Source organism: Nyctibius grandis, chromosome Z (genome assembly GCF_013368605.1).
Source record: "Nyctibius grandis isolate bNycGra1 chromosome Z, bNycGra1.pri, whole genome shotgun sequence".
Lineage (NCBI taxonomy): Eukaryota > Metazoa > Chordata > Aves > Nyctibiiformes > Nyctibiidae > Nyctibius > Nyctibius grandis.
The window spans coordinates 24,974,956-24,999,248 of NC_090695.1; the positions used below are offsets into that span (position 1 = coordinate 24,974,956).

At 46.8% G+C, this 24,293-nt stretch overlaps 1 protein-coding gene across 1 annotated transcript; it reads left to right on the forward strand.

The window, feature by feature from the left end:
* Positions 1-347: 347 nt before the first annotated feature.
* On the forward strand, positions 348-6,107 carry OTP (orthopedia homeobox). The gene is made up of 3 exons (XM_068423721.1): positions 348-384; positions 1,298-1,707; positions 5,577-6,107. The coding sequence occupies exons 1-3, from the start codon at positions 348-350 to the stop codon at positions 6,105-6,107; spliced, it is 978 nt and encodes a 325-aa protein (XP_068279822.1).
* The last annotated feature ends 18,186 nt before the right edge of the window (positions 6,108-24,293 follow it).

Below are 24,293 nucleotides of genomic sequence, written 5' to 3' on the forward strand. Positions count from 1 at the left end.
GGGAAGGGAGCGGCGGCGCGGTGCGGGCCGGGCCGGGGCGGCGGGAGGCCGGGGCGGCGGCGGCGGCGGGCGGGCGGAGCGGGGCACTCCGGGCGCTGACATTTGCAGGCTGCCCTCCTGATTGGTCCCTGCGCCGAGCTGCTCACGGGTTCATTGAAGTGTTAAGCACCTCCCCGTCTCTCTAAAGGACATTATAATGCAAGAGACCCCCTTTTTAACCACACACCGAATTTTCTTTCATTTAGGCGATCTATATATATCTATATCTTATCTCTTATATCTATTTTAAATAACTTAAGGCCGCTAAAATTTGGGGGGGAACAGCCTTCGCCCTGGAGCGGTGCGCGATGCTGTCTCACGCCGACCTCCTGGACGCCCGTCTCGGTGAGTTTTCCCCAGCACCCCCCCGCCCCGCGGCGGCTGCACCGGCGGCGGCGGCGGCGAGCGGGGAGGAAGCCGGGGCAGGAAATTGACAATTTGTTCCTTATTTTACCTTAATGCGATCTAAATGGGCTAATTCCTTTAAAAGTAATTGTACTGTATTAAAGTTTAATTTGATTTAACATCAAAAAAAAAAAAAGAGAGAGGGAGACCTTCGGAGTATGTAGATCTACAGCGAGTCGTGGATCATTTAATTTCTCCCCTGTTTTTATATACATACCTACACGTTATTACTATGATGATGATGATGATTATTTTAGGACAGATTAGCTCGATGGTATTTACGGATGAGTTCTGGGTGGCCTTTTCCTGCTCGCCTGCTTGCTTTCCTCTCCCCTTCTTTTCCTTCAAAAAAAAAAGAGAAATATCTGTATCTATCTATTTATGGTTATTCGTGCGTTTGTTTAGAGGAGCGGAGGGAGGAGAGGGAAAAGATCGGCCCGGGTGACCGAGGTCTCCGCACATCTGTCGGGGAGGTAAAGCTCCCGGCAGCAGGGCAGCTCGGGTGTTATTTCTTTCTCTCCGTCTCTTTCTTTTCCCAGCCCCGCTGGAAAAACCAAGCTGAACCCGGGGAGGCCCGGCAGGGAGCTGGTTATTTAAGTAGGAAGAGGAGCTGCCCGGTGTAAAGTTTTCTCTCCCCGGCCCCGAGTTGCGGAGGGCCGGGGGCTCTGCGCGCCGCGGAGCCGAGCCAGGCTACGGGGCTGGCGGGCGGTCGGGGGTCGGCGGGGGGCGGCGGGGGGCGGCGGGGCGGAGACGGTGGCTGAATGCCTCTCGCCGGCTCGGTGCGCTGGAAAGCGGCTCTGGTGGATCCATGCTCGGCTGCAGGGGAGTGACCGCGGCTCCTTTGCTTCCTCAGGGATGAAAGATGCGGCCGAGCTGCTGGGACACAGGGAGGCGGTGAAGTGTCGGCTGGGCGTAGGGAGCTCGGATCCGGGGGGACACCCGGGAGACATGGCTCCCAACTCGGACACGGTGGAAGGGACCACCCTGCTGCCGGGGGAGGACATCACCACGGTGGGATCCAACCCCAGCTCCTTAGCCGTCAGCGCCAAAGACCCCGACAAGCAGCAAGGCCAGCAGGGCGGCCAGAACCCCAGCCAGGCTGGGCAGCAGCAGGGGCAGCAGAAGCAGAAGCGACACCGCACCCGCTTCACACCGGCGCAGCTCAACGAGCTGGAGCGGAGCTTCGCCAAGACCCACTACCCGGACATCTTCATGCGGGAAGAGCTGGCCTTGCGCATCGGCCTCACCGAGTCCCGGGTGCAGGTATGAGCAGCCGCTTCCGCGCACCGCCCGCCCCTGCCGCGACTGCCGGCCCCTTCCTCGGGTGCACCGGCGGCGACACGGCCGGCGGGCGGTGAGGCCAGGCACAACGGGGCGAGGGGGTGGGTGACCCCAAACCTCAGCCCGACGGTGGGGGACGGGGGGAGAAGCCCATCCCTGAACGCAACAGTTTGGTCAGGAAGCCTTGAAACCGGACACCCCCCGCCTCCCTTTCCGCAAAGCTGTCCCCTCGGGGTGTCCCCTAACCGCCTGCAGCGTGGTGGTCCCGAGCGGGGTGCGGGGAGAGCTTCCCCCCGCTCCACGGCCCAGTCCGTGGCAGGAAAGAGCCCGGGGAGGCACAGCCCGAGAGGGGCGAGTGCCAGCCCTCGCAATATCCAGGCGCTAAGAGGTGAGCCCAAACGGCTGGGGAATTGCCCCCGTTCCCGGGTGCAGGGGCCGACGGCGGCAGCGGGGTGCGGGGCCGCTGTCCAGGGTGCTGCCGGCGGCGCTGCCCGGCGCCCCGCGGGGCACGGGGCCGCTGTCCAGGGTGCTGCCGGCAGCCCGGCCGCCACGCCGCCAACCACCGGGACGGGGCGTCCGCTGGAACCCGCCGGCGGGAGGGTCGAGGTGGGGGCCGGGGAAAGGCACACAGGCTCGTGAAAAGGCACTTCGGTGAAAGGCAGTTGTAATTGGACTCGGAGTTTCCCCGTACAGGCTTTTATAATGCCTGGGGACGGCAGCGGTAGCGAGTAACTTCCAACATCTAGGGTGTACTTTGCTCTCCGAAGTACGTATATATACATAGGCACATAGACATATATATATTTGCATACAGGCACATAAGAAACTATTTTGTCAAATAAATGTAAATGAAATTTGGAAAACGGGGAGATGGATCCAACGGCTAGACTGCTCAGATGCGGCTTTTGTGTGTAGAGGGATATTTTAGCGACTTTCTGGACGAGTCCCCTTCCGAGGAATGAAAGCCTGCACAATGGAAGCACTTGTGCAATGTGCATCCGCGCTCAGCACAGTGCACCGGGAATGCCGCCGCACTTTACCGGAGCCGGTGTTCAAAGTCCCTCTCGGCAAGCCTAGGCTCCTCAGCTAAATAAAGACACGTCAAAAGAAATCCTTAAATGAACGTTTTTATGAACGGAAACCGACTCCGTTCTCGAATGTGACAGAAAATGCACGTCTGCTTTTTAAAACTAAAACAATTTGACTCAGCCTTCACAGGACTATAATTAGTTTAAATTAAGAAAGAAATTAGATTCACAAATAAAATATAATTGAACAACTAACTCTATGAAAAAAGAAAACGAGGTCTATTAAACTTTATTGGGTTTCCCAAAGGTTAATGATACCAATTTCAATATTAGGAGTGTGGTAAATGAAGTAAAATATAAAATATAAAATGGAAATAGTTATTTTCTAACAGCACATCAAAGAAATTCGTAGAAAGAAAGACAAAGTGTTTTAATGGCCTCGGCATAATCTTAAACCAATGCTAATAGCTCGAGACTGCTGATAAAAACAGTTTAATAGAGTGGCAATTTAAATATTTTTTACAATAATGTTCTGTAGTTTAAAAAGTAATCAGATCAACATAACCTTCTTAATTAACATTTCAAAATGATTAACATTATGTAATCTAAGGCAAAATAATTTATGTAAAATGTATTTACTTCACAATCCGATGTATCACTGCTCCTTGACCAAATTTAAATTGAATAGTAATTGTTTTATGTTCTTATACGAGTACTTTACAGTTTTCTTTATAGTTAACAGATTGCCTACACATTCCATGCAGTATGTGGGCTCCACACTGATTAAGGAATGCTCCAAATGATTAATTTATAGCGGCTGTATATGTTTTTAAGGGTTTTAGATGCTAGGATAAATCACCTCTTTTCTCATTTCAGATCTATATTTAATGTATATGATACATTTAAATAATTATTAAAGCGGCTGGTGCTTAAACTGGAGTCCAATTCCACGTCTGATATTGCTCTGCTTTTCAGGCTGGTGTAATAAAACCATTCTTTTTATAGCATGCCATTATTAGAAACCAATTTCAGAATTATTTATAACCTGGAATGGCTTATTAAACAGCAATGCGAGAATCATGCAAATTACGCGATCAAATGCAATATAATAAGCATAATCATTAGTCTCTAGCACGGATTAATTAACTTTCAATATTTTATTTACATAAAAACCAAATCAGTGAAATAACTTCTGCACAGTCAGGCTTGCCTTTCAATATTTTATACGAACAAAAATAATGTGCTGTAATTCCATTGACTGTGTCCCCCACAATGGTCCCGTCACCTGCCACATCTTAATAGGGGACAAGCTGAGAGTATTTTCTAGCTTTCTAATGGAATGAGAAATTGCATTTTCTTCCTCTCCCAGCACTATTAAAGTGTAATGAATTCGGGCCAGAGTTCACGGCTGGCTGATCGAAATGAACCTGAGATCTGAGCTTTAATACAGCTCTCCAGATTTCCTACCAAATCTTCACATTAATCATCCGCTGGATTCCAATGAGATCTTCATAAAGCTTCGGCTCCTGGAAAAAAAAAAAAAAAGAAGAAAACCAAAAGTGATATTCTCTCCCCTTCTCCCTCTCTCTCTAACCCATTTATAGCTAGGGAATTAAATGGGCTATATATTTTAAAATACATTTACAGTATGTCTATATTACTGTAACAGCAGACATCAAGGTAGATTTTTAGATTCCAACCTCCATTAGATTCTCACTGTTGTATTAATAATTTTCAGGGGCTAGTTGCATTTTAACAGGAGTCTGAAGTTGTCAAACGCTCGTGGTTAATATATTTCTAGAGTTGTCATGTGTGCATTTTCAAAATCTCCCCCAGGTTTTCTGTGCGTTTTAATCTGTCATGCACTAGTTTCCAGCTGGAAACATTCACACTTTAAAAGCATATGCAGCGTAGCTATGAGCTGAAGCGATCAGTCCTGATGGAGATTCTTTACACCAGCAGTAAACCATGAAACATAGAAAGATTTTGTAGCTGCAATTTAACTATTAACCCTAAAACATAATTGAACGCGATTTTTCGACTATTCATATAACATTTAGTTCCCTCGCGGCTGTTCATTCCCGCTAATGGGCTCCCGTGTTTCTCAGCGTGGGTATGTAGCACGAATCCACGGACTCCAGCAGGCCCGGGCACTGGCTCCTCCGGATTTCAGGTGGACCCCGCTCTTCCCCTCGAACAACCACCTCGCTGCTTTCGCAGCCGCGCGGCGAGACCCACCAAGTCATCCCTGCCTGCATCACGAGCACCCGCTTACCTAAACCACCTTTTTTTTAAAAAAAAAAAAACACCAAACCAAAACAAATGCGGGCGGTCTGGCGGGAGGGTTTCCTGCCCCGGGACCCGGGCGGCGGCGGGCTGACCCGGGCCAAGACTTCCCGCCCCGCTCCAGTGGCGGCTCGGGAGCGCTTCCACGCAAGGGCAAGAGCCGTGGGCCGGTCATTTGTTCTTTCTGTTTGTATTGTTGTTGTTTCCGGGGGGAGGCCCGGCCAGGCTCCTCTCCCGGAGCCTCCCCCCGAGGGCGGGAGGCCGCAGGCGGCTGCGTCCCGGGACGGACACATCGACCGGTGTCATTACAAAAAGTTTCAGCGGTTCCGTTAACCCGTGACGACGACACGCGTGGTGCGGCAGGTGTGAAGGGCGGCCGTGAGAGAGACGACGGCCGCGGCCGGGGGGGGGAGACATTCGGGGTGGGCGGCAGGAGACGGGGCGGAGGCCGGGGCGGGGGCAGCGGGCCCCATTCCACCGGGCTGCACGGCGGGTGGGTCACGGCTAACGGTGCGTGTCGCTGCCCGCCGCCCGCAGGTCTGGTTCCAGAACCGTCGGGCCAAGTGGAAGAAGCGCAAGAAGACCACCAACGTCTTCCGCGCCCCGGGCACGCTGCTGCCCACGCCGGGGCTACCGCAGTTCCCCTCGGCCGCCGCCGCCGCCGCCGCCGCCATGGGCGACAGCCTCTGCTCCTTCCACGCCAACGACACCCGCTGGGCCGCCGCCGCCATGCCGGGCGTGTCGCAGCTGCCGCTGCCGCCGGCGCTGGGCCGGCAGCAGGCCATGGCTCAGTCCCTCTCCCAGTGCAGCCTGGCCGCCGGGCCGCCGCCCAACTCCATGGGCCTCTCCAACAGCCTGGCGGGCTCCAACGGCGCCGGGCTGCAGTCGCACCTGTACCAGCCCGCCTTCCCCGGCATGGTGCCCGCTTCTCTGCCCGGCCCCAGCAACGTGACGGGCTCGCCCCAGCTCTGCAGCTCCCCGGACAGCAGCGACGTGTGGCGGGGAACCAGCATCGCCTCCCTCCGCCGCAAAGCCCTAGAGCACACAGTCTCTATGAGCTTCACCTAATGGCCGCCGCCTCGTCCCGCGGCAACGCCGCCGCCGCCGCCTCGCGCCGTACCCCCGCCCCGCCCGCCCGCCCCGGCCCGCCCTGGCCCCCCGCCTTCCCCTACCTGACGTACCAGGGAGTCGACTCAGGATCTGAAATCAGACGCCAAGGGACTGGTTTGTGGGCCGAGAAACACCCCCTCACTCCCCCCTTCCTCCGCCCCCGCGCAGCGCCCGCGCAGCCCCTCCGTCCCCAGCGGCCCGGCTCGCCCGGCGGCCGCGTCTCCCTGGCGGCGGCAGGACCCGGGGCCGCCCGGAGCCCCGGCCCTGCCTCTCTCCCTCGCTACGAACAGGCGCTCCCGCCGGCCGCCCGACCGGCTTTGCAAAGAAATGCCTTTTGGTTTTGTTCTCTTAACTTTTATGGTTTATTTCAGAGTAGCGATCTGCCACCGGTCCCCTCCACTGCGAGGGCGCCGTCGGGGGGCGGCCGGGCGGGTTCGCGGAGCGGTACGGACACCCCAAAGAGAATCAAATCTAGTTTGATAAAGCATTTATATGCGAGGGAGGTGGGGAAAAATAAAACAAAAAATTTCGTTTCGTAAAAGTGAAACACAAGGGGGATAAAAAAAAAAAGCAAAAAAAAAAAAGAAGCAAGAGCACTTGCCTTTTTCGGATCTTCTATTTCGTGGCGGTTAAGTTGCCGATCCGCCTCGCCTTTATTTACGCATTTATTTACGTTCCTGCGGCTACTGTCCCTCCTGCATCTTCCGCTGCTGCCGGCGGAGGCGCCGCCGCGGCCCCCGCCCCGCCCGGCCCGACCCGGTCCGGCGCGGCCCTGCGGCCCGCCCGCCTGCATGTGCCGGTCACCCCGCCTCAGGGCAGGGCCGCTGGAGGAATTAACAAACGATGTGAAATAGGATGTTTTGTGTAGATAAAGCATTCTTGTTACATACTGGTCGATTCGTGATATGTTTTAACTTATTGTCTGTGCTTATTTATTGCATTTTGGGTTTCTTAATAACTGTTTGAGCTAATATAAAACATATTACTTGACTTTTCCGGACACGTTTATATAAAGTTAATGTGAATGGATAAATAAAATAATTTTCTGTATGTGATATGAAGAATTATAGGTTTTGATGTGATGTGTGAGATATGAGAGGTGTCTTGAACCGCAGGCAAAAAAAAAAAAAGACGGGACTTCCTTCTGTGGGATTCACCAAGTCCTTTGTCACAAGTTTGGGGATAGTTTGCTTGCTTGAATTCTGCATTGAAGCCTTTCATTTATCACAATTTTAATACTTCATGATTAATAAACTTTTGTTAATCTTTCTGCGTGGTTGGCCTTTAAACTGCGAGACGAGAAGCACCGCGGGGAAGGGAGGCGGGGGCGAAGGGCGAGGGGGAGGCCGGGGCGGGAGGCCGGAGCAGAGGGAGCAGCGGGGGAGCCTGCCCCGGGGCCGGGCGGGCAGCCAGCGCCGCGGAGCCGGTGCGGGGCGCGGGGGCTGGGACCGCAGCGGGAGTGGGAGCCGATGGGCGCTTCGCCGCAGAGGTTTGTGCCGGCACTAACATGAGTGCGCGGCTGCTGGCGGGACGAACCCCGCAGAATAGAAAACCCTCAGTTTACTCCCTGCAAAGTTTGACACGGGGGGAAAAAAGTGCAGGGCTTTGGCAAGCATCGTACAGCCCGGTTTGGGTTTCTTCGCGCCCCCCCTTCCCGCCCTTTCCTTTTTTTTTTTTTTTTATGCAATGCACTGAGAGCTCTTCTCCTTGTACATCAATTACACACCTCTTAATTACACACACCCGAGAGTGCCTATGGAGCTATAGGCACCCACAGAAGGGTCCTTGCCCGATCCAAAGTGCATATTACATATGCATATTTAATTTAAAAGAGAAATAAAAGCAGAATAAATTATTGGCAAGACCGTGAGTGAGTCTGCTGGGGGTCACCTGAGGAAGCAGTCCTGTGCCCTTCTGCAGAAGCCTGCTTGTGCAGGTGCCGAAACAGCCCAGGATGCTCATCCTGAGTAGGCCAGGCCAGGCAAGACAGGTCCCATACCATAATCCATACCATGGTAATGCCTGGGGTAAGAAGACACCGTGCCTTGTCCCTCCTTCCAGCCCTCCCTCTACTCCCCAGCCCAGCCTTGGACCAAGCAGTAGCCCCTCTGCACGCAGGTTTAGCTCTGAGTTTGAAATTTGTGATCAGTTTAGGTCAGCCATCAAAGATGGCAGATGGAGTGTGCACGGAGCAGGGCTGGTCAGTGTGCCCCTAGCTGCTCTGTCCCACAAGTGTCCTTGTGTGGGCCAGGAGGAGTGGTGGCCCGGCTGGGATATCCTTTGGTCCTCCCAATCCCACAGCAGTCCCGATCCCCGTGCCGTGGTGCAGCGGGAGGAAAAGCAGGTCTTCACTTATGTGCAGAGGAGTGCAAATCTTACTCTGCTTCTTCCAAATGTATGGAAGGTTGTTTACAAGCATGTAATTTTTACAGCCGCTTTATATTGCTATAAGCGAGACAGCTTTATGATGTAGGAATGTTGTAAAGTGTGGTATGGAAGATCTTTAAAAAATATGTGCTTTTTAACGGTAGAGAAAAATGCTCTTTCTGGCTCCGGGCAGGGGATTGAAATGCAACCTGTAAGATCCAATTCTTGACACCAAATGCTGCAACTCTATGGAAGGGGCCTTACAAAGGTCCTTTGGCTGAATTCTCACTGCTAAAACATCCATCATTTCCTCCATATTCTAATGCAACTGTTGTCCTGATTATGAGCAAAGCTTTTTGATCCTACCCAACTTTGATACAACATTTGTTTCCATGGCAATAGATCTTCATGTTCTGAGTCCTGGAGATTTTTGAAACATACCTTTAGCACCAGCTGAAGCTTTGCAACATAAAACATCTAAGCTGATGCTCTTATGTATTTAACATGGATGAAAGGAAGGGGACTGCAGGTTTCACTCATACATGTTACAGGTTGTCTGTGAATGATTTTATTACAAAATCTCACTCGTGCTCATATTAAAAGATAAAAATTAAACAGCACTAACTAGTTCTACCTAACAACAGGAACAGCTTTGCTTCATTCACATAAAGTGATCAAAATAAATGAGTGAATTCCATATAAATCGAGAGGGAATATTTATGCTGAATAACAATTAGCCTATTACTGACTAAGTAGCTAACACCAGGCACTGGGGCTGTTACAAGCTGGACTTATTTGCTTACCTTAAGGTGTGTTTCAGCTTTGAGCAATTCTATCCAGTGTGTAAATAAATTCAGATTTATGTTTTTGTGTGTGGATTCATTTCCACACTGCTACATATCCACATAGGTTTACTTCCCTCTAAACACATCACCACCTCTAATGTCTAAGGAATATACATAACAATAATGTCACTGAACCTTTCATTTGCTCTCTTGATGAAATGCTTTGACACTCTCTCTCCCCTCTCTTCCTCCCCTCAAATCCCCCTGGACGGCAGAATCTGCTCTTACCTGCTGCTGGAGATTGCATTCACTGAGCAATTACTAACATCGGAAGAAAGTTTGTGCAAGGCAAGGGATCACATAACACTGCGGCATGGATTGTATTATTATACTAGCAGCAATGATCCCTGCTCCTAGAAATGAAAATGTAGTTTAATTTGTGTTGTAGTCTTTAAATTTTCATTTTTCAGAATAAAAATCTCTGCACATGAAAATGTAACTTGCAGTAATGGAGGTATGGCAGTTAACCTGCCAGTTGAAAGTATGTAACCTTCCTTTTCTCCTTTTCATGACAAAGGTAATCTCATCTGAGGGCATTTATGTGAAGAAATAACAGCATGGCATAGTGAAACCACTGGCTCATTAATCCTGGCATCTACTTCCTGCAGGGCTTCTTGATTAGTTAGATTCATTCATCGGGTATTTCGGAGTTTTTGATTTCTCACCACTGGCTAGGTTCACTGAGTTCAGGCTAAATTGAGCCAGAAGCAATGTTTATTAGTAATTTTGTAATACAGACTACCCTAATAATTCAGGACAAATATCTCATCTGAAATATATCCATTCACCCTAACACCTAATGCAGTTTGCAGCTGTGTTCAGAGAGAATGAAGAGAACACAAGTGATTTGGCATGTATTTTCTAAATTATTAATATGAGAGTTAATAGCGAACTCCTCTTCATTTCCAATGCTGGAATTAAGATCTTTTTTTTTTTTTTTAAAGCAAGCCCTGACACAGAGGCGACCACCTCCTGCCTGCCATTAAGGCTGAGCTCAGAGCAGTTGGTCTGGGAAGCATGGCCTATTTAGCCTTTCAGCATAAAGACAAAAGGGAGAACAAAGGAATTTTAGTTTTTCCCTCATGTGTGCTGTAAACATAGGAAAAAAATCTAAACGACGCAAAAGGAAAAGGAAGAGGAGTCCTCGGAAATTAGCATCCTGTAATGTCACAGATCTATCTCAACAGTTTGATAGCCGTAATAGAGAGCTGTAACAGCTTGGACAAAAGGGACAAAGAAGCAAAGGTCCTGAATCTGCAGACTTCAAAGTCCATGCTGACATGGCTTCGAGTTCAGCAGATGTGTGTGTGAAGATTGGCGGGACTGGTGCTCAAAACTGTTCTGCCAGAGAGCTTTCCCCCCATCCCATAAACTCTCTTTTCTAAAGGAAATGATGACCACACACAGACCACATTCAAATGTCTGATGGCAGCTTGTGCCACATCGGCTCATCCAGACATAGGTGAGATATGGGGCCTAAGAGCCAGTCTGGCTTTACAAACACCAGAATGCACCCCTAAATCTCTGGGCAAGACAGCTAACAGCCACGGCTTAACGCAGAGAAGCAGAATTTGCTCCAAAAGATGTAATATGCACAGGCTCCTTTTAAACATCACAAACCAATCATCACCCATGTCAGTGATGAAACTGTGAGAGGAAAACAGAGGTGGTGATGGTGGAGCGGAGGAGTAGGGACAGCATGGTTTTAATTTTTCACCTCATCATGGCAAGAATAGCAAGAATAGCAGCCATAGCCAGAGGGGCTGGTCATGCCCGGGATGTGGTAGGGGACTGTCTTTGATTAACCGCCACCCTTCTATTTGAGTAGTGCTCAAGGGGCTGCATTAATAGCCATGTAAAGCCCTGTGTAAGATTTACTTCTACCCCTCAGGGAAAAAATGGCAGGAGGTTGTCTCTCTTTTCACGCTCCTCACAACCAGGGCTCGTGCACAGATCAGCCAGTCTTTGTCTTCCACCTGGGATGTTGTACAATGGTATGGGTGGGAGGTTGCCTCTCTTATTTGCCAAGAAATTGTGCCTGCTTCAGCTTCTCCCGAGACCATCTTTGAGGCTCAAGAGCTCTGCTTCACTTTTATGTTGCATTGTTCATCAACACTTATGATTAAAACATTTTTCAGAGCTACAATTGTGCTTTTACGAGCTTTGAAATCTGCCAGAGGAGAATCATTCCCTGGGAGGAAGGAATCCAGAGATGTTTGTGCAGCATTTGCCATTGGAAGTTGCACAACTTTTCTGCAGAGATCCTTACCCTCCTTTGAAGGTTGAGAGGGAAAATGCGGAATATGCTTAATACACTGTCTATGAGGGTGATGTTTTCTCCTGACCCCCATACACAGTTTGTGCCTTGGACTATGAAGTTTGATTAGCCTTTTCTTGCAGCATGGGAAACATCATGGTAGTGATCCAAAAAGTACTTCAGAAAAAAAAACAAAATACAAACTTTCTCTCACTGACCTCCTGCTACAGTGAATTTCATAAGCTGACGATGCACCCTGTAAGGACACATTTCTTTTTTACTGATTTCAATTTATTGCCCTTTAATATAATTTAAGTGGCAGCTGTGATTCCCTGTGGCTCCTTTACAAGCTTTTAAGGTTTATTTTTTTGCTAACTTTAAAGAGCATTTCAGAATGACTATGAGCACCCTCTCCTATTTTGGTATCTAATAATTAAGAGAAAGCACCATCCCCCATTTCACAGCATAAACATTACTTTATAATGAAATTCCTGTGTACTGGAGGGCTGTGATGTTGAGCTTCCTGCCTTTTATCACAGCCCAGGCAAAACTTGATTTAACTGTAACATGAGGACTCCCCATGTCATTGTAGCCAGAGGATTTGGTTGTGCCACAGTCACAGTCAATGTAAGTCAATGACATGCCGGGTAAGCAGAAGACATGATATTCAAAGGGGGCATAGCATGATCTAGTTGCTCTTTGCCAAGGCCGTGGCTATTACACAGTGCTTTTTGGTGTCCCCTGGGCTCCTGACACCAGGACATGCTCAGGGAGTCTCTCGGAGGGAGGGGGCTCTCATTTCAGCAGTGTTACCCGGCTTACAGACTTGTGTCACTAGGCAGATATCCACTGAAGTCAGATTTATAAACAAAACCTAGTGTAAAAAGATATTTCAGCAGCTACACAGCCACAAAATGTCACCAGAAATTAACCAGCTTTGCTCTTTCAACTGGAGAACAAAATGAGAAGTCTACAGAAGGTCAGACATATAAAAATGCATTGAGATGAACAGGGAAGAATATTAAATTACTAAATAAAGAATTATACTTCGTACAGTTGGTGGCTCTACTCTTTGTGTCTATTATAAGCAACAGTTAACACCCACAACTGTATTTATTGTCAGCTTGTGTTCATATCTTCAGGTCTCGGTAGCAAATAAATGACTCATGCTTTATTCTTGAAATTTTAATTATTATAAGAAATATTTGAAGACAATTCCATTATATTTTATATTACTGTCACTTTACCCTTTCTGCTTTAACTTCTGCGCAATTTTAAGTTTGGGTTTGCCTGACCTGTGTCTGGACAGATCCCCACAGGAGTGGAGAATCCTGCTGGGCTCTGAGGGAACCCACCTAGGCAAAGACAGCTACAATGGAGATGCTTTTTAAAGGATGCGGGATGCCGTGTTACTAGCTGATTGCTCTGGCCTTTCTTCATATCTCACACAAGAAGCTGCTGCCTCTGACCCACTCATCATGTGGTTCGTATCCTCACTTAAATCAGACCTTTCTCATTTCTGTTGGAGATTATTCTTGTCCCTTTTACAATAAATTGTTCTAGTAGTCCTTCATTCATTATCTCCTCCTCTCTTAGCTTCTCCAGTAGTGTGTAAATCTATAGATTTCATTAGTGGATGTTATAGTCAGTCAATTACACCCAAAATATAAAGCCAGCCTGTTACTTCTTGATGCCTTCCATACACATCCTTCTTTATGTTATAACTCTTGACAGCAGCTAGTTACACCATTACTTGTTAAATGAAAGCATCCAGTGTTGCAGGTATTTTTTGAAAGGCGTCTAAGTGTCGTAGTACCTAAGTCTCCTCTTAAAGTAGTGTAGACTGTCAAGCTCCATCAATTTTAATCCTCTTGTTACCTTCACCAGCTTCTCATCAAACTCCACAACTAGCTCAGAATTTTCTTCTGTATCAAATAATGTCCTCTGAACTTGTTCTGTCAGAAGTCTCTACCAATACACAAATCTCTTATTTCCATTAAGTGCACTGCTCTGATCCTGGCCACTTTTGTCATTGGAGTTCCCCAGTCATTCTAGAAGTGCTGTTTCTACCAAGCCACAAAGTCCCATCTCATCTTTAAATCTCATCTGAATCATTATATTTTACCTCTAGCTTCAGAATGACTTCATGAGTAAAGCAGTTTGGGATCCTCCACATGAAAGATTATCTACCTGCCTGCTCCTGCTTTCACCAATGCCTCTAGGATTTTGACACATCACATACTCTTCTGATTACCTGCGTGAATCAGACTAGGCAAAAAAGGATTTAGCGCACCATTCCTGGTTGTGCCTTTCGCCCTCACCTTCTGCCATCATCATGTGTGTCACTCCACTGGTGAACCTCCATGAAGGACTTTGATACATCTAGGTCACATCTAGGTCTTCTCATTTCCAAATTGGCAGAAATAATTTAAATGAACTGGCACTTGACCCATCAGCAAATTGTTCAGTGACAAAAGACTTCCTCATTCTACATACTCAGGGCAGTTTTAATTGGTCCTGCCTTGTATAAGTGTCTGCACAGCAGCAGAAAATCCTGAAGGTGTCCTCAGGACAAGTTTCTTGAGAGGCTCCCAGGGGAGCAGCTTGACTGGCAAAGGCAGTCTGAGTCCCACTTGCACTCTAGCCAAGCCGCGCTGGCCGGAGTAGCTGTGCACAGAGCCAGGTCATTCCTTCCACACCTTTCAAGAGGCTTGGGAGTACCTGAATGGGATGCCTCTGCTTATGGCTGAGTCTGCCCTGCCTTGCACAAGAACGCAACATATGAAAATTTTCCCCAGTTTGGCATTCCTGTGGAGAAATAGCCCTAACGCAGAGCATTGTGGAGACCTACAGTGTGCTGCGTTTAAGCACAGGCAGCTGACATGTTGCCAGCTGGAGCATTCTTGACTTGTTGAATTGCTTTTACTGCTCTGCTTCAGAACATTATCCTAGAGAACAAGCAGCTCTCGCTTACTGTGGGTTTACCAAAGGTTATAGAAGCACTCCTGCATTTCCTAAAGGTGGGTTTGTGTTTTCACATATTCCCAGTTGGTTTGGGTGCCTGCATCGATGCAGCTGGCGCTGATTTTCAAGGTGGTGATGCTTGAAACACCCCAAGCCTTTTGCTGGAGTTGTTGGTGCCCAGGCTTTCTGAATATCAGATTTTCAGGTTGTTGCATGGGTCATTGGACCCTGGAGGCACACAGCAAATCCTCACACACTCTTAAAGTCTATTCTTATGGGCTGAATTCAGACTGCAGTTTATAGTCATTTGAGGAGAGGATGATAGGCACAAGGGATGGGTGACAGGCTTTCATAGCACGGTGGTTCCTCTTCATTGCCTAAGTAGGGGACCAGGTTGCAGCAGCCTTGCTCCAAAGCACTCCTTGCTGACTTCAGTTTAGGTACCATAGTGCATTCAAATGTCCTAATTTTCACCAGTATCCCTGTGCTCACTCGGGGCATCTCTCTGAGGACTCTGAAGAGTGACAAGAATAAGCCAATAGGAAATACAAAGCACCGGGTTTATGCTGAATTTAGTTTGTAAATGGCTGTATGTGACTTGGATGCTGCTGCAGGACTTTGTCTTGCACACTGGGATCCAGTGCCAGGGCTTGAAGTCCAAAATGCAATCTCTGACGTGATTCACTGGCCTGGAGTTGTAGTTGGTGAGTAGTAATATCAATTCTAGAATCTTACTATGTTTTATTTACTGGTCATATTAGCATGTGAGCTGATTCACATTGCCACAGATAATCTTTGCTTGCATATGAATGTTATTATGCTATCAACTGCTGCTGATACCTCACAGATTTTTTTCTATTTTCTCCTTCCTGATCTGTTTTTTTAGGCTAACAACCCTGCTTCAATGCTAGCATCTGCCTTTCTAATAATGTAACTATTTACTGCATCATTGTGCTCTACTCTCTTTTCATATTGTCATACTCTCCATGACACTGTCTGAATATTGTCAAAACCCTCAGTGAGAAATTTCTACCAGAGCGAAAATGAGAAACACAAATGGTGCAGCCTGGTTACCATGAAAGCATGGAGACTGAAGTCTCACCGTGCCTCTCCAGTGCGACCTCCTTCTGGACTCAGGTTGAGACACTCAGACCACATGTGCTAGAAAAGCTGATGCTTGTTTTATATTGTCATGTGTGCTTTCAGTATAGATGTTGAAGTTTCCTCCGAGTCCCTCTGGACAGCTCTGCACTGTGTTTCCATCATCATCTTTTGTGTGTTTCGGTCAACAGAGTTCACTTGTTTCTTCAGAAACAAATGTCCGTGCAGCGATCAGCGAATTATTATAAAACCAGGAATTGCTTGTATTGAGTTATATCTCCAGGACTGAGCTAGCTGGACTTAGGTTGAGTGGCTTTAACTGAATCAAATGCACTAGATAAAGGAGAAGCAAAAATAACTGAGTATGTTGAATGGGATGCTTGTCATCAGCAACCATCAAACATTTCCCTGAGGTCAGTCCCCAAACATCTCTACCTACAGCTGCTCACAGTTGCTTAATCCTTTTCAAGGTGGTCCTTGGGAGTAGAGAAATAGGCAGGGTCTGCAGTGCCTTGTCAGAGCCCTCCCTCTGGGTGGCCTCTGCAGGCTGTGGTAGCTCAGGACGTGCTACAGCCATCACGCTCAGAGTAGGGAAGAAAATATGTTTCAGGAAGAATGGTACATTAGGCAATCAAGTGTTCAGGGCAGCTTGGCTACACAAGACCAGACTTCTAGGATGTTGCTCACTGTTTTTATACTGTTTTCCAACTTCCATCTCACATGCCCCACAACTCCACCAAAATCAGTCCTGAACCACGCCATGTTTCAAAACCCCTGAAGGTGGCTGCCAAGCTGCTCAGCTGCCCCAGCACAGAGAGGTGTGCCTGGCATCGACATGTCCCTGCCTCCCCCAGCAGCAGCACGTATCTCAATTTCCATGTACTGACTCCAGCTGAAATGAACACATCAGGTGTTAGCCCATTCCATTCACACCCTGGAGGTTAGAAACACTCCTCTTCGGATGTTACACCAGGGTTGTTCATGGCACAGATGGGAATTAACAAGCTGCTGCAGAAGATGACACCACAGAAGGGTGGCATTGCCAGGCTGGCTGACATTCACAAGCATTTGCTTCTCCATGTGCTAGTAGTACATGGACCATATCTTCTGCAATCTGGGAAACAAGAAGTCTCCAAAACAAGAGCTCCGGAGGTCTGCTTTGTAACCAAACAGTTTAAGACTGACCCAGACAGAGTGTTCTTCAGCTGTGCCACGAGCTTCTGAGTAGAAAGAGGTCATTTATTTCTGGCACCAATGCTGAAAGGGCAGGAGGGCTATCTGCAGTTTAAAAGAGAAAAGTTGTAGTGGAGCACATTTAGAGTCTCCCTTCTCAATAAAGAAGCCAAGTACAAACAGGTACTGCAGGCTTATGATGCACACAACTGCTGGATGTCTGCATATCTTGCTCCATGAAATAAACATGATATCGTGTCATGCTTTGTGTCCTGTAGTTTGAAAATCTTGCCCGTGAAGATATTACGTATTGTCCTGACATGGCTTTATAGATGACTTTTTCTAATGCTGATAAGAAAAATGTGTACTACTGAAAAATATCCACCCCCACCCCAAACAGAAATACACATTGAGTAATTTTAAGCTGACTCAACCATCAGAATGTCTTCAGAATAAAGCTGGTGTCATTTTCTAGGTTTTGTTTGGCTAATCCAGGGAGGCTATTAAATATCTCCAAGTATTAAGGATGTGAAGTCAAAAAGCTTTTTTTTCAGCTCAGCTGTGCTGAATGGCAATTACACATTCTGAACAATCATACAACTTCTTTAATCAAATGAGGTAATACGAAATTGGCAACATTTTCCTCAATACTTTCAACTTCAGTGAAAAATACAATAATTAAACTCTCGGTACAATGACTTTCAAACCTCTGTGCACTCTCAGCCCCCTCCCTTCTTCTGTCTCTGGATAATAAATCCTTATGAAAGCTGCCACCACGACTGAGACAGGTTGTGAAATTGTTTAATAATATTGACTCAAGTAGTGACATAATTTGGAGACTTTTGGTTTTCTTGCAACATCTTTAAAGACAACTGTGAGCTGCCAGATGTGACAGAGCAGATACAGCCCCCAGCAGCAGGAAGGAAGGTGTTTGCAGCAATGAGGGCTCTATATCCCCCATGGAGACTGAGGTGAGTCAGCTTTAGGGGGAGGAAACTCCTGCGTTGTCCTCTTTCTTCTTCCCTGGTGGCCCATCTTACAAGCCCTTCTTTGAACCACTTCTCTTAGGAGAGGGACAGAGACAGGTGAGTTACTGCCTCATATTTTGGATATCAGGGAGGGTGCTCAAGCCACTCTTGATAGCCCAAACAAAACTTTTTAATGTGCCTGGAAAATGAAAAGATCTAGTGGAAAGTAAACCCTGCAGAGCCAATTGTTTTCTCCATTCTGAGAAGCAACGGCTGCATCAGGCCCCGGGCGCTTGCTGAACCCGTGCAGAGTCAGCAGTTGGACTCCAGGGACAGTTGTTTTCCAAAACTGATCATTTCACCAGGAAGACACAAATCTACTTTAAGAAGGAGATAAAGAATGAGCCCACGAGGCTCCTTCCCACTGTCGTGCTTTTTCATCTGTGAATGCCATTAGCCTAACTCCAGCAAAAATTATCAGGGTGTATCTCAACTGGCTGTGTATTGGGAAGAAAAGTCACTTTTGTTGTTCCTTGTACAGGAGATGTTGTGAGTCTAAGCACCCTGGCTCCGGTGTGAGAACCACACTGTGTTTCAAAAGGCAGTTCAACTCCCACCAAGTACTGCAAAACAATAACATGCTACTCAAATATCTTGTGATTTTTGAAGTATGCATCTAATAAATCTGAACATTATCTGTTTAAATGGATGTGAAATGTCTGTCTCTCAAAAGCTGGGCTGTAATTCTAAGGACACCATGGAAAGAAGAAAAAAAAATTACTAGCACTAGTAACAGATGTGAAATTACATTAGACAAATATAATCATTAGTTTCAGTCTCACCCTGGTTAATTTGTTTGTGGAAATGTGCAACCCATTATTCATTAGGTAATTTTTCACACATTGATTAGAAAGCCATGTCGAATTGTGACCCAGCACATTGGGGTTTGCCTATCTCACAGTGAACTATATCACTTACAATAGTGGAAATGGGGGACAAAATGTTTATCTCAGGCTGATTTTGTGCCAATAAATAAAGTAAATCAATAGCCAGTGAAGTGTGAACGACATTTCTCTGCTGAATAATATGGTTTTGGGGGCAATTTGACATGCTACAAGGGGAAACAAGGGTCTTGAACAGAAAGGTAATAAAAGCAAATCATGCTGGTAACTGTTACTGAAGTCCTGTATTTTTCTCTACATGGGCAGCTTTAAGATGAGAAAAATAATGCACATAACAGTCCAAAACCACCAAGACACCCCCCAGCTTTGTAAACATTGGGGATCAAATCCAGATGTGGTTGAGGGAGGAGCAAGTTTCTGGAAAATCAATGTGCTGACAGATGCCAGCTCTGTGTTTAGATGGGACCCTGAACTGCACTGGCAGTGCTGGCGCTTACCCGACAGCACTTGCCTCCAGTGAATCCTTCCCTCTGGTAGCTTCCTCTCTAGGGGGTTAAATCCTGAGGCTATAAATAGTTTTGCATTAAATTGCAGAAGCAGTATTCCCATATCCCTCTGAGACTGCAGCAGCATGGAGGCAGCTTGTTTTGAGTGGCATTTGCTGCCAGTGTAAACTGGTGGAACTTCATCAGCTTTGGTGTGTTACACCAGTTTGCACCAGCAAAGAAGCTGACCCTTCATTACTGTTATTCAACTTTTGATATTTTGCCTTTGCGAATTGCAGATAAGTAAAAAAAGGAAAGGAGAGAATTACACATTTGTGGCTGGTGCTGTTATGCCCTGATCAAATTATTCTTCCCAAAAGACATTTTGTGTAAGGTAGGTACACCATCAGTGTATTTACCCAAGCATCAGTTTTAAGGTACCTCGTTTCATCCACACCGCTTCTCAACTCAACTACATGTAAATGGGAATAAACCATATTATTTTTTCTTTTTCTTTTTCTTTTTCTTTTTCTTTTTCTTTTTCTTTTTTTTTTGCTATTGCTATAAAGAAGGAGAGTGGAAGGGATGCTGCAGTACAGCTCAAGCCAGTCTTCAGTGAAATGTCAGAAATTAGTCCCAGATATCACCATGGCTGGCATCAGGACAAAAAAAGAACACATGGCAAACCCAGGGAAAATAGCTCCTTTAGCAAATTCCAACATCTCTAAAGCACTCTGCAGGTGAGTTGCTTACAATGCCCTGCACAAACCATCACAGCATTCACAGCAGTCCATGTAAGGGAAAGTACAATAATAAACTTGGTCTGGAGGAAATGTAGTGTAAGAAACTCAGCCAACCCCAGCCAGGAACCTTTCCCACCTCTGTGCCCACGGCTCTTGGTGAGTCTTTGCTTCCTCCAGTGGAGACCCAAGGAGCCACATCTGCCCTGCAAATGGGGACAGCACCGGGGCTAGAGTGAGCCATTGCTCATTTCCTGGCTTTAAAAACTGGTTAATAATGCTGAGACTCTATCAGCCATTAAACTGAATTTTGGTCAGTGCAAGCAGGTAGGGAGAGGTTGTTCCTGTGTCACTCCAAAGGGGATTTTGCGCTTTCTAGTTCCTTCTGTCCCCATCACCCCAGTCTCAGGGGTAGAAAGGTTCTGCAGAGCTTGGGCCAAGCCAGCAGAAAAACTGCAGGTAATTACCTGGCTGCGATAATGAGATCTCTTTGCCCAGGTGCTAAGTAGTTTAAGAGAAGGTGAGTTGTTTAAGTAGCAGGTTGCAGGAGGAAGGCAGGTTACTCTAGAGAAACCTTCGGAGTTGGGAAGCGGGCAATCCCATTTCCTTGGGGGTCCTGGCAGTGATTCATGTGTGGCATGGTCCTTCTAAGGATGGTTGCACAAGCATCTGCCCTCCATAGAGTGGACAGCACACAGGTGTTCATGAGTATCCAGGTATCAAGATCCTTTGACCAAATCATACACACTTTATGCTGAAATTAGAAAGGAACTGACTTCTGGTATATTTTTAAATCAAACCAAATAATTGATGTAATAAAAAAATCAATAAATCTTAATATAATTTAAAAATGGCTATTAATGCCACATTTGTGGTTTTCACAGAAATAAAATGAAATTGTCTGAAATGGATGCTACCTGAATGACTTCAAAATAATAGAACAACACATCTATTAAACTCATGGGAGTCTCTTCTAACACCAAGGGGGCAAGAGCAATATATATCTGTCAATTTACAAGGTGCCCCTGCCTGGCATTTTAAGCCTCAGATGTTTTCTTTAAAATATAGATTAAAATAACTTGCATTTTTCCACATAATGTAGACTGCATTAAGGCAATTAGCATTTAATTAACAGCAGGTTTTCCTCAGCAGGTCAGATTGAGAAGGGCTCACTGTTGTTGCCATAGAAAGTGGAAGGCTGGGCTGTTTGGTTTCCAGAAAAGGAACAGCTGTGTTTGAGCCCTGACAGTCTGAAATCACACTGGGTAGGCTATAATGTTCCAAAGGACAAGGAGAGGAGGTGGCTGTCAGTGTCACAGAGACCACCTCAGGCTGCTGGAGAATGTCATCTGCTTTAGAAATCAGTGTGCTGTTGTTAGGGTATTTTTTTTAATTGAACTGACAGTAGACCTTTAAAACTCCTGTAAGCACTCAGTAAGCTAATTTAACTGTTTTCCTCTGATATGCTTCTTAATTGCATGAACAGAGCAGTGCAATTATTTCTTACAGTTTTGCTTTCATCTTTTATTTTTGCTGCTTCTCTTCTCTTCAGATTCTTCACTCTTTCTCTTGGTAGCCATTTGGGGCTCATGAATATTATCCAAGAATATATAGATGCACACATTTCATTAAGAAGTCACATTGTTGCTCTGAACGGAAAGCTGCTATCAAGATGGTGCAAACAGTATTTGTAAAGAGATCTTTAAAGAGGACAGAAATACTGAAATGAAGATAACAAGATAGATGTAGTGAATCTGTAATTACACAGACTAATATCTCCTGGGAAAAAAGAAAAAAAAAGCAATCTCAAAGAGAACTTGGAAGAGCATGGGGGCTCCCAGAGGGCTGGTGGAGTTTGCCTTTTCTCTTCAGTAGGTGCAGGACAAGCCTCTAAATGACAATAACAGTGAAACGCAGTAGCAACAACAACTGACTGTATTTTTCAATAGCGTGATTCAAGGCTTCATGTTATGGAAGGAGGTTGTCCTGATCTGCTCCTAGACTTCAGCAATTGCAGGCAGAGCAGCTCCTGCAGTCCAGGGCAGTCAGAGATAGAAGATTCAGACAAAGAAAAAAACACAAATGGTTTAGGTTGTGGTTTTACTCCTCACTCGGTTGTGGTTTTACTCCTCACTCCTCTCCAGAGAAGAGCGATAGATCAGCTTTCCCTCTTTTGGTAACAGATTTTAACCACCAAAAGTTATCCATCTGTTCCGGTGAATTCATTAATCCCCATGCCTGCATGTGTTTGCTAAAGAGTCTGGTGAGGAAGAACTGTGATGCAGTGCAGACCTTAGGAAAGTGTGATCCCAGGAGTAATATATATATATATATGTATAACACATATTTTATGTGTATAATCCCAGGAAAGGGTATGAATCCAGATGACCACCTAGAAAGTGTAGCTTTGTATCTGCTGTGTTCATGCTGTTCCTCAGATTGTGGAGGAGACTTAAAGAAGCAAAAAGTACATGAAGACACTAGTCTGTTGAGGGCACAGGCAGGAGCAACAGCTCTGCTAACTGTGAGTAGTGTGTCCAGCCTGTCCCAGCGTGGCTCTTCAATGGTGTTAGCTAACACTATGGGATGTACTGGCCCAGGAAGCCCAAGGCATGTGGCTTAGATAGATGTAGACAAGAAACCCAGAAACAGAAAGAAACTGGTGCTCTCTGCATTCACACATTGGTGCCAGGAGCTGCAATAAGGAACTAAACCCAGTCTATGTGGACCCTTTTGGGCTGCTTCTCCTTGGGAGGCTCTTGGGAGCACAGCAGGACTGTGGGCACCCTTCTCCCTGGCCCCAGAGGTGCAGCTGAGAGCCAGGACTGGGGCATCACTGCACTCCTGGGAGCCCTCAGTCTCCCCTCTTTCCACATGGGGGGTTCTGCTTAGTAGAAAATGCTTCAAAAAGGGAAAGAGGACCAAAGTGATTTAGCACTATATTTGTCTTCACAAATAGCATGGGTCTGCATAGCTTCGACTGAGGGCTGTTAAGAGTGGTGGCTTTCTTCGAGTGCCAGCGTGATTGCCTGCAGGGATAATGCTCTCAAAGGGTTTGAGGAGTACAACACAGAGAGGGGGGGAGAGAGGGTTCATTTAGGTTTGTTACTGGGGGAAACCAAAAGATAGTGGGAACCTGTCTGCTTGGGGAAATCAGTGCAGAGTGATCAGAGGTGCAGGTTTCTGGAGCAACAGCTCCCCAGTGCTCTCTTGTGTTAGGCTACTGGCTAGAGCAAAAGGAGCTTTGGAAATCTTCCTGTTTGGACGAGACTAACCACACCAAAGCTAACCTCTGTGGAAACACCCTGTACAAGGAGGAGGAGGATCACTAAGATTTCCTGATACCTAGATTGCCTAGTGCCTGCCCTTCTCCCGGGGTCAGAGTGGCTTTGTGTCCAGGGCATAGGACTCCAGGACACCCCCAAAAAAACGAGCTCTGCATAGGAGTGAGCCACTGCAAAAAGTGCAAACTGCTCCTGGACAGGTTGAGTCGCTTCTGAGCTGGCCGAGTAGGGCGCAGATGTTGTAAATTGGTTGCCATGCCTTGTCTCTCACCTTCCCATTTTTCTTTTGTTTCACCATTATTATAAAAAATCGGTAGACGGCTAATATTACAAGTCCAGGGCAAAACTACTCATACGTTTAGTGTAAGGACATTTAAATATTTAAAGCAGATGGTTCCCAATGACCTTACATGTCTCCTTTATAAATGTTTGTACTGTCTTATAGAACCATCTGCATCCCAATATGCAGCTCATATGTTTCCAAGTGTTTCCTTGTTAACCAGCAGAAAACTTCATCTTCCACCCAACATGAGATAAGGTTCAAGCTCAGTTACAGTCGTGCAAAGCAACACTCCAGTTGGGAGCAGCATTTAGCCCAGGGCAGTGAGGGGTTGGCACCTTACACTTCGCGTACCAGGTGGATCAACAAGGGTAGGATTTGGAGTGTGCCAGCAGGCTTCCTCACATGAGCTGAGCCTGGGCAGTCCAACAGGAGAACAAATGATTTGCAAAAGCATAGCGACTGGTAACGACAGGGACAGGGCATACACATCACCTGATGCGACTGCATTGCCTTGGCAAGGCTTTTTGTGAAATGCAAAGCACTGCAGAGTGATGCCTGGTTTCCCATTCGCCTAGGATCAGCCTTGCTCCTAGCTCTGTTCTTGTACAGAAGAGCAGAGCCAAACTAGTAAAAGAAATTTTCCATTCTCTGAGGGACCCAGGGGAGATGAGCTCTGATCTTGTGCTCATCTCACACGTCCTGGATTCCCTGGACTGGCAGCCTTCCTGTGCGAGTCTCCACCGTGCAGAGCTGCTCCATCTTTAGAGCAGTATGG

Excerpts from the sequence above, each read along its gene's own strand:
- OTP (XM_068423721.1), top strand. The coding sequence starts at position 348 with ATGCTGTCTCACGCCGACCTCCTGGACGCCCGTCTCG. Across the intron at positions 385-1,297 it reads CCTCCTGGACGCCCGTCTCG|GGATGAAAGATGCGGCCGAG; the intron begins GTGAGTTTTCCC and ends TTGCTTCCTCAG. Across the intron at positions 1,708-5,576 it reads TCACCGAGTCCCGGGTGCAG|GTCTGGTTCCAGAACCGTCG; the intron begins GTATGAGCAGCC and ends CGCCGCCCGCAG.